This window comes from Morus notabilis, unplaced genomic scaffold, assembly GCF_000414095.1.
Source record: "Morus notabilis unplaced genomic scaffold, ASM41409v2 Scaffold99, whole genome shotgun sequence".
NCBI classification, from domain to species: Eukaryota; Viridiplantae; Streptophyta; class Magnoliopsida; order Rosales; family Moraceae; genus Morus; species Morus notabilis.
In genome coordinates, this window is record NW_010362482.1 from 408,338 (window position 1) to 423,290 (window position 14,953).

The following is a 14,953-nucleotide window of genomic DNA, read 5'->3' on the forward strand; positions in this document are numbered from 1 at the left end:
TTTTGATGTATTAAAAAAGTTAAATGTAACTGTTTTTTAGAACTTTTTACTATAGTAAAATTTAAATTTTAAATTCAAATAAGTGAAATAAATAGGACCTACGATACCTACCAAGCCACGAGACCCAACAAACCCCAAAAGCAAAAATCACGCTATGATAAGAAGATGAAGCTCCATTAGCATATGATGAAGAAACGTCCCCCACCCAAATGGAGGTATGTTATTCAAGAAGAGGTAGAGAGAGAAAGAGATAAATCTAACAAGTATAAGATAACACTATAAATGTAAACGCATAGTTTTAATTTAAAGGCTTTATATTCTGATGAAAGATCCTCATGAATGCCTTTTAAATGAAGGATGGTAAGAATTTTGTCCTTTCAATTAAAGCCTAAAGGGACGAGAATTCTGTCACTCCAAGGCTCAACAAGTTGTGTTTTGCCAAAACTTTTATAGCCTATTGTTAGTGCCGTACGATGGATTAATCTAGATTATGTTGTTGAAATCAAGGTGGCCATCGTTGGTCGCCGCTTACTGAAGTAATCTATTACATTACTAAAAGTAAGCTATCATATTATGTAGCCTTTTATAGCGCAAACGATACCTGTTGTCTTTGGAACCAATCGCAAGAGTAATATGGTAGATCACCACTAGTAATTTACCAAATTAATTGTCCAAATCAACACAGATCACTGGTTGCTTCGAACGCTGGAGTGATCTAGTAGATTACTATTCGTAATTCACTAAAATCACTTACAAAATCAATAGAAAAGACCAAGAAAGCCCACCAAATTAAATGTTTGTATTACCAAACCAAAAGCAACAATGACAAAAACAACAAATTACCTGCACCAATGGTACGAATAGGTTAAAGTAGGTTTTTAAGGAGGATTTGGGACTTAAGCATCTGAGTGGGTGGATGTTTAAGTTAATGGATTCAGAATCATGATTTAGAATCATTTTTTATTTACGTGTGTTTTTTGTGAGAGAAAATACTGTAGCGAACAACGAACCATGATCTGAACCATGACACGAATCCACCAACCAAACGCACCCTCAGAGTTATTAGCGGACACTCCACCAATATCTCTATGACTCCGGGGGATTCTTTTTCTTCTTTCATGTTTGTTTGACCACGTATAATAATACATTAGTATAATATTTAGTGTGACTATTATATTATATAAACTAATACAAATACAGTGTATATGGTATTATTGATTATGGTTTATTTATAACGTATTGTATTTTATTATTTTATAGTGGGTCTATTATTTCTGTTGGAGTTAAGAATAACTAGGAGTTGGACTTGGGCCGATATAGAGTCATGCTATAGGCTATAATTGTTTTAAAATTTATATGGCACAATGCAAATTTATATTTTTTAAAAACTACATGTTGACCCTCAATTTTTACAACAATACATTTTGACCCCAAAGTTTTTATTAAGATTACATTCCCCAAAACTTTTGAAAATTATATTTTGACCCTAAAACGCTAACAATTTTATACATTGACATTTTATACAATACGTCATGACACCAAACACTGTATTATCTTATGACAATACAACAAAATACAATACAATACAATATAAGTTATTAAACATGGCCTTATAAACTTAAACGTCAACAAATTTAAATTTTTAATTTTTAATACAAATTTCATCTTACTATTATTACTAATATTTATTTATAACTACTACTATTATTTGTTATTTATAGAGCCTTAACTCATAACTCAGTCCCGTAATGATTAAACCTACATTGACTAAAATAAGCATAATAAAGTTTAGAATTTGGTTGTTCCTTATTTCTTTTTTTTTTTTATTTTGCTTAAACTGGTTAGTAGTAGATGTTTTTATCTTTTGCTGTCATTTTTAGGAAGGCTATGTTGTGAGTTCAATTATTAACTTCTGTTTAAATTGCTAATGCTAATGCTACCTGCCAATAATGGAACCGGATCGTCTTAAATTATAAATGTAACCTTTGTTTTCATAAACTACCTCGAGGACTTAAAAGTTTTTTTGGTAGTAGGATTTGTAATTTAAAAAAAAAAAAAAAAAAACTATGACCTAATACATGCTCTAATTTGAATATAGACGAGTTTGAAAAAAGTTTCTGACCATGGTAATTGAAAATAACCATAGAGAGAAAAAGTTCATCAAGTGAAAAGCTTACATCGTGTTTTTTTGAGACTTTTTATTACGACAAGGACGTTCAACGTGAAGATAGTAAGGGTCCGTTCACTTCGCTGATTCGAGTTGAGATGTGATTTTATGTGAGAGTTTTTTACTGTAGCAAAAAAGTTAGATGTGATTGTTTGTGAGAGCTTTTTACTGTAGTAAAATTCGAATTCTAAACTCGAATTGATGAAGTGAACGGGGCCTAAATTGACCATGTAATTTGTGTATCGATATTTGCATACGAGGAACAAACATGACTCTTAAGTAGAGTTAACATTTTGAGTAGTGACACGACACGATTTAAAACCTATGCGAAGTTAGTAGATTTAAGTTTATTATAAATAAGTTTGAGTCATAATTAGATTGACACAATTAATAAATGAGTTGAGTCAGGGTTTTACCTTCTAACATGAAGTGACGTGATTAACTATATTTGTCATCTCCAATCTAATGATATGTGATATATTATGAAAGTTTATATGACATTAAATACAAATAATGTGAATTTTTAGATTGGTAGGTAAAATTCATTTATTTTTTTTAAAGAGGAAGATAAATTGACCAATAAACATGTTAAGCATGTCTTAACCGTGTTAAATAAGTCATTATTATATTAGTTATTTATTCAATATATTAATTTAAATGGGTTATACGGGTTGACAAGATTAATATGAATAATAAATTAGTCGTGTTTGAATTGATGTTATTATTGTGACAAAATTATTATTATTAAAAAAACAACAGTTGAATAAATTTTCCAATTTTTAAAATTTGAAGAACAAAAACGAGAGGTAAATAATTTGATTGCCTCATTATTCGTCAATATAATTTTTCTTTTTTCTTTCTCTGTTTATTTTTTTTGTTTGATGAAAAACATCTTAAATATTATTTAGAGAGTAATTTATTGCCTCATTGGTCACTTCTCACTACCCTTTCTTCGAACACAAAATTTTCACACAAAAAAATGTTCGTTTATTAGAGAAATTTGTCACCGACCTAACATAAGCACTTATATATATGCACACACATTTATATATTTTTTAGGATTAATTACAAAAATTCTTAAACATAACCTCCGTGTTCATTGAACAATGAAATATTAACAAAAAAAAGATCCTATTTGTTAAGTTTTTTAATAAAAATTGATATTTAATTTATTATTTTGGGTATTACAGTAGCTTTATGGTTTAAAATTTAGTTTGAATTTAAAACTAATTTAAATTTATAATTTCAATTATGATAAATCCATTATTGAATGCAAGTTAATGTTACGTTCATTTGCACAACTCAAATCATAATTTGGATTATGTATGTGAGAGAAAAATTATGTAATAAAAAAGTTAAATTTAAATTTATGTGAGAAAAAATATTATAGCAATATGACTTGAGTTATGAAATGAACAAAAATTAAAAGTTTTATTAATCTTATTTTGGTAGAATAAAAAATTTATAAAATTTTTCTGAATATTTTAAATTCAAATTAAATTTTAAACTATATAATTATCAAAATATTTTTAAAATAATAAATTAAATGTCAATTTAAATTAAAAATATAATAAATAAAAATTTTTTTGGTTAACATTTTAACGTTGAGAAGAAATAAATATTTCATTTTAAAGATGAAAGAGTAGTTCGGAAAATATTACCAGAGGTACTGTTTAGTTCGTTGATTCGAGTTTTTAATTCGAGTTAAGATGTGATGTTATGTGAGAGTTTTTTACTGTAGTAAAAAAATTAGATGTGACTGTTTCTGAGAGCTTTTTACTGTAATAAAATTTAAATTTTAAACTCGAATTGGCGAAGTGAACGGTAATTTAGAAAATTTTTTGTAATTAATAATATTTTATATATATATACACACACACACATATAGAAACGGTACAGATATACGTAATCAGCGCAGTAATTGCTTACTCTCTCTCCGATGATTTGCAGTTCTGAGCAACATCAGAGGTTTCGCAGCTCATAAAGTCCAATAGTCAATCAATTTAATGGCAGCGATGGCAACTAATCGGCAGTTGGGCCAATATCAGTGCCGCAAACGCGCCGCACCTCCATCTCTTCCCATGAACCCTCGCCGCACAGGATCCCAATCAACCCTCACTGGATTTGGCTACTTCTGCTAGTGCTGCTCCTACTCCTTACTACATCAAAATCTCCAATCTCGTATTCACAGAACATCCGGTCCGGTCCGGTCCGTCGTTACGAGATCGCTTTCCCGCTTGCGAAATTACCCAAACACCCCCGTTCTCAGTCCGTCCTTTTCGCTAGACAAGGGGAGCCCAAAAACGTCATTTCGTCGGTGGAAATAGAACTGGTAGAGCCTCAACGGACACATGCTTCCCCCTCCCAATCACTACCTGTGCACAAATGCGCACGTTAGCTGTCTCCCCTCTCCCCCAAAACCCAAAAACCAAAATTACTCTCTTTTCTTTTCTTTTTAATAATTATATTATTTCATTTATATATAATCAATTCATATATCTACACATCTATTCATATATAGTTTGTGGTTTAACTGAGAGAGAAATTTAACTGAGCAGTGAGAGAAGAGTGAGTTGAGTGTAGAGTTTTTCTTTTGTTTGTCACTTTTTTTATTTTTTTTTATTTTTTGGTTTCTATTTGAGATCTATAGCTAGTAAGTCCCGTTCCGTTTGAGATCTTTATGTCATTCTCTAGAACGTTCCGTTTCGCCGGCCATTTCCACATCTCGCTCCGACCGGGTTCTGCATTTTCCGTTCAGAGTCCGACCCGAATGATCCGTATCTAGAAGCTTCTCGATCGGGATGGTCTAGGTGCGGCGGGCATTTCTCGTGATCGGCGTCGTTTGGATGGTTCGTTGTTGTTGTTGGTTGTGGTGGTTCCGATGAACCCGCTGTGCTGCATTGCTCCGGTCTCGATTGACCGGGACCGGGCCAATCCGGTGGTCGGGAAATCGCCGGCTCAGCAGTGCCAGGTAGGCGTCGATGCCTCGATCAGGAGCGGCGGCAGCTACGGCTACAAGCCGAGCTTGTCGGCTCAGGTCTCGTCGGTACGTACGGAATCGGACAAGGCGTCGGCTGCGGCGGCGACAGTGAACAGCGAGGCGGAAGACGCGGTCGCCGAGACGAGGGATTCGAAGGTGTTTGGCGCCACCGGCGGGGGCGGAGTTGCCGGGATTCTTTACAAGTGGGTGAATTACGGCAAGGGATGGAGGCCGCGGTGGTTCGTGCTCGAAGATGGCGTCCTCTCCTATTACAAGGTTCACGGACCGGACAAGATTCTGATGAGTCCGGCGAGGGAGAAGAGCGTTAGGGTGATCGGAGAGGATTCGTTGCGGTACATGAGGAAGGCGAATTGGAGCAGCAATCGGCTCGTCGGCGCCTACGCTCGGGGTTGCAAGCCCTTCGGCGAAGTCCATTTGAAGGTCTGAAACTAAAGTCAATTACTTTTTCATCATTTTGCATGATTTAGGTTTTTATATATTCATTTAATTTTTAAAATCTGAAGGAGTTTTTCAGGTTTCTTCAATACGAGCGAGTAAATCAGATGATAAGAGGCTTTCAATATTCACTGGGACAAAGACTCTACACTTACGTTGTGTTTCCAGAGAAGACAGAGCTTTGTGGATAGAAGCACTTGTAGCTGCTAAGGATCTTTTCCCTCGAGTGCTGACGAGCAGTGATTTCTGGCCTTCGGAAGACGTCGTCGTTTCGACGGAGAAGCTTAGACTAAGGTTGCAGCAGGAGGGCATTGGGGACGCAATCATCAAGGACTGTGAATCCATTATGCTTTCGGAAACCTCGGAGCTTCAAAACCAGATGAAGGCTCTTCAGCATAAGCATGTTCTCTTGTTGGACACCTTGAGACTATTAGAGGTATATAAGTCTTTCTGATAACAATAGCTTTGTGGCTTGGAAGATGGGGATCTTGGAGTTCCTTGGTATTTTCTGGACGTCAGTGTGTTGTAGTTTACTAGTTTTGTCTTTTCTCGATTTCAAATGTTTCATTTTATTGTGGGCATTGTTTGTTTTTTCATGTGATTTTCTTTTGTGTATTGTTTTATGAGATCCTTAGTCCAGTAAAATGAAGCTAAAAGAACTTTTAGGTGGTTTTTGAAGATTGTATTTTTTTTTTTTTTGGATTTGATTTGCAGACAGAGAAAATAGAGCTGGAAACTACTGTTGTGGATGAAACAAAGGAACGGGAGTCATATTGTGGACAAAATAGAAGGTTTAGTGGTTAGTTACTTTGATTCCGTGGCCATCATCTTTTATTGCTCTTTGGGATGCATGATATTCTTTTTCTTCTCAGTTTTGAAAAATATGCTGTTTTTCTTCATGTTACAGATTTCTATTCTGTCATGTCGGAGGGTAGTGCATCTGATTCCGATGCAGATAATGAAAGTCAAGATGGAGCTGATATTGAAACAGATGAGGATGATGGGGCATACTTTGATACAAATGACTTTTTGTCTTCAGATTCTTTAAGAAGTGCTTCTTATAGGAGCAGGGAAGGTACAGGCAATGGCTGTATATTCGAAGGGGATTCTTTCATTTCTGATCGTCTGCGTGGAATTGAGAGGGAAATCAAGATCGTTGAATACCCGTATGTTAAAAGAAGGGAAACTTTGCCTGAACCAAAGGAGAAAGAGAGGCCAGTTGGACTTTGGTCAATTATCAAGGACAACATTGGGAAGGACTTATCTGGAGTTTGTCTTCCTGTCTATTTTAATGAACCACTCTCTTCTTTACAGAAATGTTTCGAAGATTTGGAGTATTCATACTTGGTTGATCGAGCATTGGCATGGGGAAAACAGGTTAGCTATTTAGCAGTTCTTTTGTTATGAAGCGAATCTTAGAAATGATGATCTCCTAGTAAACTTTAAAACCGGGTAATGAGTGGTCGATATGCTGGCCTTGAGTCCACAACTACTACTTTACTGTCGTGCATTTATACGTCAGATAGTATTTTGTTCTTGTTCAGCATTTTATGTTGACAAAACGCGATAGATTTTTTTTGAGAGAGAGAGAGAGAGATTTATCTCTCATAGTTATTTGGAGAGAGAGAGAGAGAGATTTATCTCTCATAGTTATCTGAAGATATTGACCAATCAAGATTTCGTGTGTTGCAGGGAAATGAATTAATGAGAATACTTAACGTTGCAGCTTTTGCCGTGTCTGGATATGCGTCAACAGAAGGTCGGCAGTGCAAACCATTTAATCCTCTCCTTGGAGAGACATATGAGGCTGACTATCCGGATAAAGGAGTCCGTTTCTTCTCTGAAAAAGTAACTTTCTTTTTAACCAAATATATATATATATATATATATATTTTTTGAGTCTTTGACATTTCACGTCTGATAGCATCCTTTTGAGAATTCACAAGTTTCCTGCCCGTCGTCAATAGGCAAAGATAAAAGATCATGTGGTTCTCTCTTTTTTGAATCTCATTGTTCAGAGTTATTGAGTTTGAAGTATTCCTATGTATTGTCACATGTTTAGTGAGCTACATCAGTTTATATAACAAGCTTCTATACCTTCAGGTGAGTCACCACCCCATGGTTGTTGCTTGTCACTGTGAAGGAAGAAGTTGGAAATTCTGGGCAGACTCAAATCTCAAAGGCAAGTTTTGGGGACGTTCTATACAGCTTGATCCCGTGGGTGTCCTCACCCTGCAGTTCGATGATGGCGAAACATTTCAGTGGACCAAGGTCACCACTTCTATATACAATATCATACTGGGAAAGATTTACTGTGATCACTATGGCACTATGCGCATCAAGGGCAGCGGCACTTACTCCTGCAAGCTCAAGTTCAAAGAGCAATCCATCATTGACCGAAACCCGCATCAGGTTATTTTCATAATTATGAGGGACAAAAGATAAAAGGCCTTTGCATTCATTTAAAGACAAATTATCATCTGTAGGATGTGTCGCACTTTGATTTTTTCTTTTTTTTTTCCTTCTCTCTTCTCCCTCATGTTTTTGTCAGGTTCATGGATTTGTGCAAGACAATAAGACCGGGGAAAAGGTTGCGATGTTAGTGGGCAAGTGGGACGAAGCAATGTATTATGTGCTGGGAGATCCTACTACAAAGCCAAAAGGGTATGATCCAATGACGGAAGCTGTGTTACTATGGGAAAGAGACAAGTATGTCACCAAGACAAGATACAATCTCTCACCTTTTACGATGTCGTTGAATGAGATAACACCCGGCTTATTGGAGAAATTGCCCCCAACTGACTCGAGGCTGAGACCAGATCAAAGGCATCTTGAGAATGGAGAATATGAGTTGGCCAATGCAGAGAAGCTAAGACTTGAACAGTTACAGAGACAGGTATTCAGCTATTGATCCCCCTCTAGTATATGCATGAAGAAAACTCAAATTCATCAATCATTATCATTCATAACATTATGTAGCTGGAGAAAACTGTTACTGAACTTGTCATTTGAAATCCAAGTAGGGAATTTTGGGGCCCTTTTCTTTTAGGGGGTTGAACTTGAACTTTTCGTTTACGGTGATTGCAGGCAAGAAAGTTGCAAGAAAGAGGGTGGCAGCCAAGTTGGTTCCAGAAGGATGAGGATGGGTGTTACCGTTACAAAGGTGGGTACTGGGAAACAAGGGACAAAAAGAACTGGGACGGAATTCCTGATATATTTGGCCAGAGTAGTGACTTGCCTTCATGTTCAGGTGAAGAGTAAGAGTTATTTTAGCCAGATTGAAACTAAAATATTTTGTTCCGCTCAATTATTTATCCATTTCTCTCCCCCTTTTTTTTTCATCTTCTTTTTAATGTCCCTTGCTCTTTCTTCATGCGAGTTTAGATTAGGCCATATTATATAATTATAAAAGAAAAACTCCATGTTGTAATGCTTGTTTTCAAAAGGTTTTGCCATTTTACGTTAAATTGTGGTTGCTGGATTTCCCACTAAAATTTTCTCCTTTTTCCTCTTTTCCCACTTCCCTTTTGGGACTATTCAACGTGCACAGCTATTGAGTTTGTATTTGTTCGTTGATCGCCTTAAGAGGAATAGAGGAGCTTAAAAAAAGAAAAAAGAACGAAAAAAAAAAGAACAAAAGAAGAAATTAGTACCGGTTGAAGGAAAGTCGTGGTCAAATAATGTTTTCAGGAATGAGACACCAAAACTCTAAACAGGAACAACGATCGATCCAAATAACCTTGTGAATTGAGGTTAGCTCTAGAAGCAGGGAAAAAAAAAAAAAAGAAAGAAAGAAAGAAAGAAAATCGCAGGATCATTGACCGTAATGCTATGTCCGGTAGAGTTGAAAGAATAGAGGAAAAAAGTTATTGGATGGATTTTAGAGTGAAAAAGGGACATTAGGATCTTTAAGAAGAAATTGGGAATGGAATAAGTAGAAAATTTAAGTTGGGTTTATTTCATCGATTTGAATTTAAAATTCAAGTTTAGTTAACAGTAAAAAGTTTTCAAAAACAGTGACATTTATTTTTTTTTTATAAACTTTTTAATATAAAGTTAAATCTCAACTTAAATTAAAAATTTGAATCACCAAACTAAATAGGCTCTTAAGAAGCTCAATATTTTTACATGCTTCCAACTTTGGAAAAAAAATAAACAAACGAAACGATGATGTAAAAAAAAATTAAACTATGTTTAATTTAGTGTTAAAAATAATTTCTAAAAAAAAATAAATTTATATAACTGGGTGAGTCTCTTTTTTTTTTTTCTTGCAAACAAAAAATGAGAGAAGCTAGGGCCATATTTAGAGTTGGTTTTGTTTTTATTTTTTACGTTTTTTGAGAAAAAAATGAAAATGAGACACAATTAAAAATAAAAAATAGAAATGAAAACGATTTTTTAGTTTAGTGTAAAATGAGAGAGAAATAAAAAATGACTTTTAATCGTTTTTTATTTTTTATTTTCGTTTTCTCTTCTCTCGAGTACAGAGAGAGAAAGACATTAATAAATTTTTTATACTAAAAATAATCTTTTAATAAAATTATCAAACGTATTTTTAAAAATAATTTCTGTATGAGATTATAAATATTTTTATTTTTATTTTCATGTAAAAAATAAAATTATTTTAAAATAAATTCTAAATGCACCATATCTTTCCTTTATTTTATTCCTTTAGATTTTATCCCTTTTTTGTTTTTTTTTTTTTTTGTTTTTTGCTAATCTAGATTTTATCCTCTTTATTTCCTGTTTTCCATCTTTCTTCTTACCAAACATGCAAAGGTGCCTGCCAACCTTAATATGACAGAGCTTTAATTTACTCATTACGAGTGAAGCTCTTTATACATAGTCGCAAAAGCAAAAGAAGTGGTGATTTCAATTTTCAATGCTTTGTCAAGTGCTTGATTTCACAGCTAATAAACCAAGTGGCCTTAAAAGAAGAAACATCATAAGTAACATGAATAAGGAAAAACAAAAATAATAAAAAAAAAAACATCCCAAGACAGGACTTGCTGACAAATAGGTGCCGTGTACTTTCGGCATCACAACAAGTCACCGACCCAACAAAAGTTGTCCGTAATTTATGGTGCAACTAAACACGGTTAATAATTTCTTAAACAATATGTCGTTTGGAAGTCAAACTTTCGCTATCATCCCGTTTTATTCGTAAATTGCTGTTTTACTCGTAAATTTGTATAGATAGATACAAGTCGCTTTCCCTATCATCCCGTTTTATTGGTAAATTGCTGTTTTACTCGTAAATTTGTATAGATAGATACAAGTCGTTTAGCACTTTAAATTTTGTTGTCGTTTTTCTCCTCAAAACAGCATGACGTTCTTAATTCAAATCTGATAGAGAGTCTACCTGTGAATTGACATCTATTGAACCAGTCAACAAGGAAAAACGACATGACATTGGTAATTATGATTTTGTTTCAAACATGTCCTTGGTCTACAAAAAGACATGTCGTTTGATGAACAAGTTTGTTGTCACGTATAAAGCATATAAACGACACAGGACGTTTCTTCCTCTTCTTCTTGTTTTTTTTTTTTTTTTTCGAAAATCACATAGGACCTTTTATAAAGCAACTAAAAAGGGGGTTTTGTCGTTTGCTTTCAGACATACCGTAGGGATTATGAATGTTGCAGTCCTTCATCCAAACAACAGTCCTTCATCCAAACAATATTTTACTCCACATTGAACTTTTTTTCATTCTTCGAGTTAATTCACTATACCTTCTAGTTTTTTTTCGTTATTTATTTATTTGTTTTTAAAAAGAGTCCTATTATAGCCTAAGACCGATTGGTCTAGTGGTACTGTAGGGCTAAAGAGATTGTGAGTTTAATTTCATATTGTATAAAAAAAGAAAAAAAAATCCTACGGTATGGCTTCAGAAATATACAACTTTGCACGACATCGCTTTCCACGTTGGCTATTGTTAGATCAAAGAGAGGTTTAGTTTACGAATTTAAAATTATTTTTAATTTACGTATATTTTTTATAAAAAAAAAATATTGTAACGAGTTACAAATTATGACACAAATTCTCGTACTAAACACCATTTAAGTAATAGGCCACATTAATTTAATTGAGAAAAGTACTCTCCACGTCATGTGGAGCCGTATTCTAGAGTTGAAAAAAAGAGCCGATTAAATTTAAATTTGAAAGTTTTGTTTCAAGTTCATTCATCGTGCATTTATTTATGGATGAAAAAACAAGAGAAAAAGATAAAATTGCCTTTAATACACCAATTTTTTTTCTTGAAAAGAAAATAAGAGTTTAAATGTTCAAAATATATTTAAGAATTTATTTAAGATTGTTTTTGTTTTTTGCTTTATTTTTTGTCAAAAAATGTATGAGGGAAAAATTAAAAAAAAAAACTTTTTAAAATTTAAGGGATACTTTTGCAGTTTTTGAATTTTATCCGAATTTTTCCCGCCTGCCCGAACTGCCCGAGGTGCCCGAATACCCGAAAATGGCTAGTTTTTTGAATTTTGCCCCGAAAACCCGACCTGCCCGAGTTGCCCAACTGCCCGAATTACCCGAAACGGCTAGTTTTTTTAATTTTGCCCGAAAACACGAATTGCCCGACTGCCCGAATTTCAAAAAATAGCTGTTTATCCCTTTTTTTTTTTTTTGAAAAAAAATTATTTTTTAACCCCAAAATTTCTCTATAAATACCCCCAATCTCCCACACATTTTTCTCACTCAAACTCTCTCAATCCCTCTCAATTTCTCTCAATCTCTCTCACATTTTTCTAAAGCTCTCTCTCTCTCTCAAATTCATCTTATTTTTTTTATAATGGATCCTTTTGGTTATAGTGGTATTCCCGTTGATGCCCAACACAATGTAGAAGAAGGGCAATTTCCCACTAATGAGTTTGTTACGCAGCAATCTACTAATCCAAGCCATGGTGGACGTATTGGAGGTCGTGGTGGCAATAGTGGGCGTGGAGAAGCGGCGGTGAGTGCGACTGCGTCTGCGTCTACGTCGGCAAGTGTTGCAACCTCCAGGAGGAAATGCAAGCGTACCTCGACAGTTTGGGATCACTTTGACATAATTGACGAGGTGGATAATGAAGGTAACACTAAACATATAGCTCAGTGTAAATATTATTTATCTAAATTACAAGGTGATACTATTCACGGCACCATACACTTGAGACGACACTCCGAAAAGTGTCTTCAAAAGCTTAGCCAATCTAGCGGACCCGAACTCCGCCAAACACAATTATCTTTTGATCGCGCAACCGGTGGTCTAACCACTTAGAAATACGATCCACAAATAGATCGTATGGAAGTTACGCGAATGATAGCTGCTTTAGATCAACCGCTTAGTTTTGTAGAGCATCCTAATTGGCAACGATATATTAAGGTTGTACACAATCCTAATGCACAGTTCACTTCAAAAACTACTCTTAGGAAAGATTTATTAAAATTATTTAAAAAAAAGATGCATTAATAAACATTTTACACTCGACTAGTGGGTTGCGTTAACGATAGATATTTGGTCTGCCATTGCCATAAAGATTATTTAGCTATAACCGGACATTACTTAAAGGATTTGATTTAGATAAGAGAATATTAGGTTTTAAATGTGTTCTAGGATCACATAGCGCAGATTTAATATATAACACAATTTTAAATGTAATTGATGAATTTAGATTAAGAGATAAAGTAATGGCTATAACATTAGATAATGCTAGTGCCAATACAAAAACAATTGAATTCTTTGAAAATGATTTAAGTCTATTCGGTGACGGTACTATTTTCCACCAACGTTGTGCATGTCATGTAATCAATTTAATAGTTAAATCTGATGTAAAAGAACTGGGTAATCACATTAAAAGAATTAGAGATAGTCTTGCATGGATTCAAGGTAGTAACCAAAGACAAGAAGATTGGTTTAGGTTTTTACAAGCATTAAATATACCTCATAGAGCATTAGCATTAGATATGCCTATAAGATGGAACTCAACTTATATTATGCTTCAACAATGCATCCCTTATAAGGATGCTATAACAAACTATATGTGTACAAAATTAGGAGTAGGACATATAGACGCATTTAATTGGCAAATTACCGAAGTTTTGTATCAATTTTTAGGTAGGTTTCATGAAGTTACTCTAAAACTTAGTGGAACACACTACCCAACATCACCTTTAGCCTTAGGAGAACTTTTAAGAATTAATATTTTATTTCACGAATATAGGGAAGACCCAATCTTAGGAGTTCATGTTCATTCTATGGAAAAAAAATTAAAAAAATATTGGTCTAAGTTACCTTTGTTATATGGTTTAGGTACAATTTTTGATCCTAGATTAAAATTAGACGGATTAGAAAGTGGTTTAGAAAACTTAGGTGAATTTTTAGGCATCACTTGTACGAACCAATTTTCAATAATAAAGGCAAAAATATGAGATCTATAGTAAATATGAGATTAGGTTTAGAAACACAAACTCTAGAGTACAGGAACCGCAACAACAGGATGAAAACCCGCATTCATTCTTGAATGTTTTCGGGTTAAAGAAGAAGAAGAAGACAACTCAAACGGAAGCTGTGAGTGGAAGTGGATCTTCATCAACAAATGGCAGTGGCGGCAGCAACTTCAACGAGCTTATAGCGTACCTCAGTGAAGGCTTAGTAGTCGGTAATACGGCAGAATCGTTTGACTTAGTTCAATGGTGGAGGGCACGGGCATTAACTTGGCCAATTCTAACCGATTGGCAAGGGATATATTTTCGATCCCAGTCTCCACTATTTCATCCAAACAAGCCTTCAGTACGACAGGAAGAATACTTGAGGAACGCCGGAATGCATTGCAAAAGGATATTGTTGAAGCCTTGGTTTGCATTAAGGATTGAGATCGGGCCGATCAACGTCTACAAGATACAATTTCACCGGCAAGCCAAGAATGGATCGATGAATTTAATCGATTAACATTTAATTCTGAAGACGATCCCTCAGCTTCAAATTAAATTGTAAATTTGTAATTTGTAAATATGTATTTACTTTTTACATTGTATTTGTAATTTAATAAACAATGTAAGTTTGTACAATTTGTAATTCGTCACAAAATGATTGCACTCTTTTTTTCTTGCCAAGTTTTTATCCCAATTAGATTTTTCTTAGTAAGGTTTTTAACGAGACAATCATGAATTACAAATTTAAAAATTAATAAAAAAATAATTTTTTGATATAGTACGTGTGTTCATTTCAAATTGTAATATATATATATATATAAATAACTTAATATTAAAAAAAAGTTTAAATAATTCAGACAATTCGGGCGGGCTCGGGCCGCCCGACCTGGCTCGGGCCGCCCGACCTGGCTCGGGCCGCCTAATACAA

The 14,953-nt window shown here is 34.4% G+C and overlaps 1 protein-coding gene across 1 annotated transcript; it reads left to right on the top strand.

The window, feature by feature from the left end:
• The first annotated feature begins 4,632 nt into the window (after window positions 1–4,632).
• LOC21410253 (oxysterol-binding protein-related protein 1D) lies at window positions 4,633–9,009 on the top strand. Its single transcript, XM_010102031.2, has 8 exons — window positions 4,633–5,588; window positions 5,683–6,039; window positions 6,318–6,402; window positions 6,511–6,980; window positions 7,296–7,451; window positions 7,707–8,015; window positions 8,155–8,499; window positions 8,691–9,009. The coding sequence occupies exons 1-8, from the start codon at window positions 5,049–5,051 to the stop codon at window positions 8,862–8,864; spliced, it is 2,436 nt and encodes an 811-aa protein (XP_010100333.1). The 5' UTR covers window positions 4,633–5,048; the 3' UTR covers window positions 8,865–9,009.
• Window positions 9,010–14,953: the final 5,944 nt, after the last annotated feature.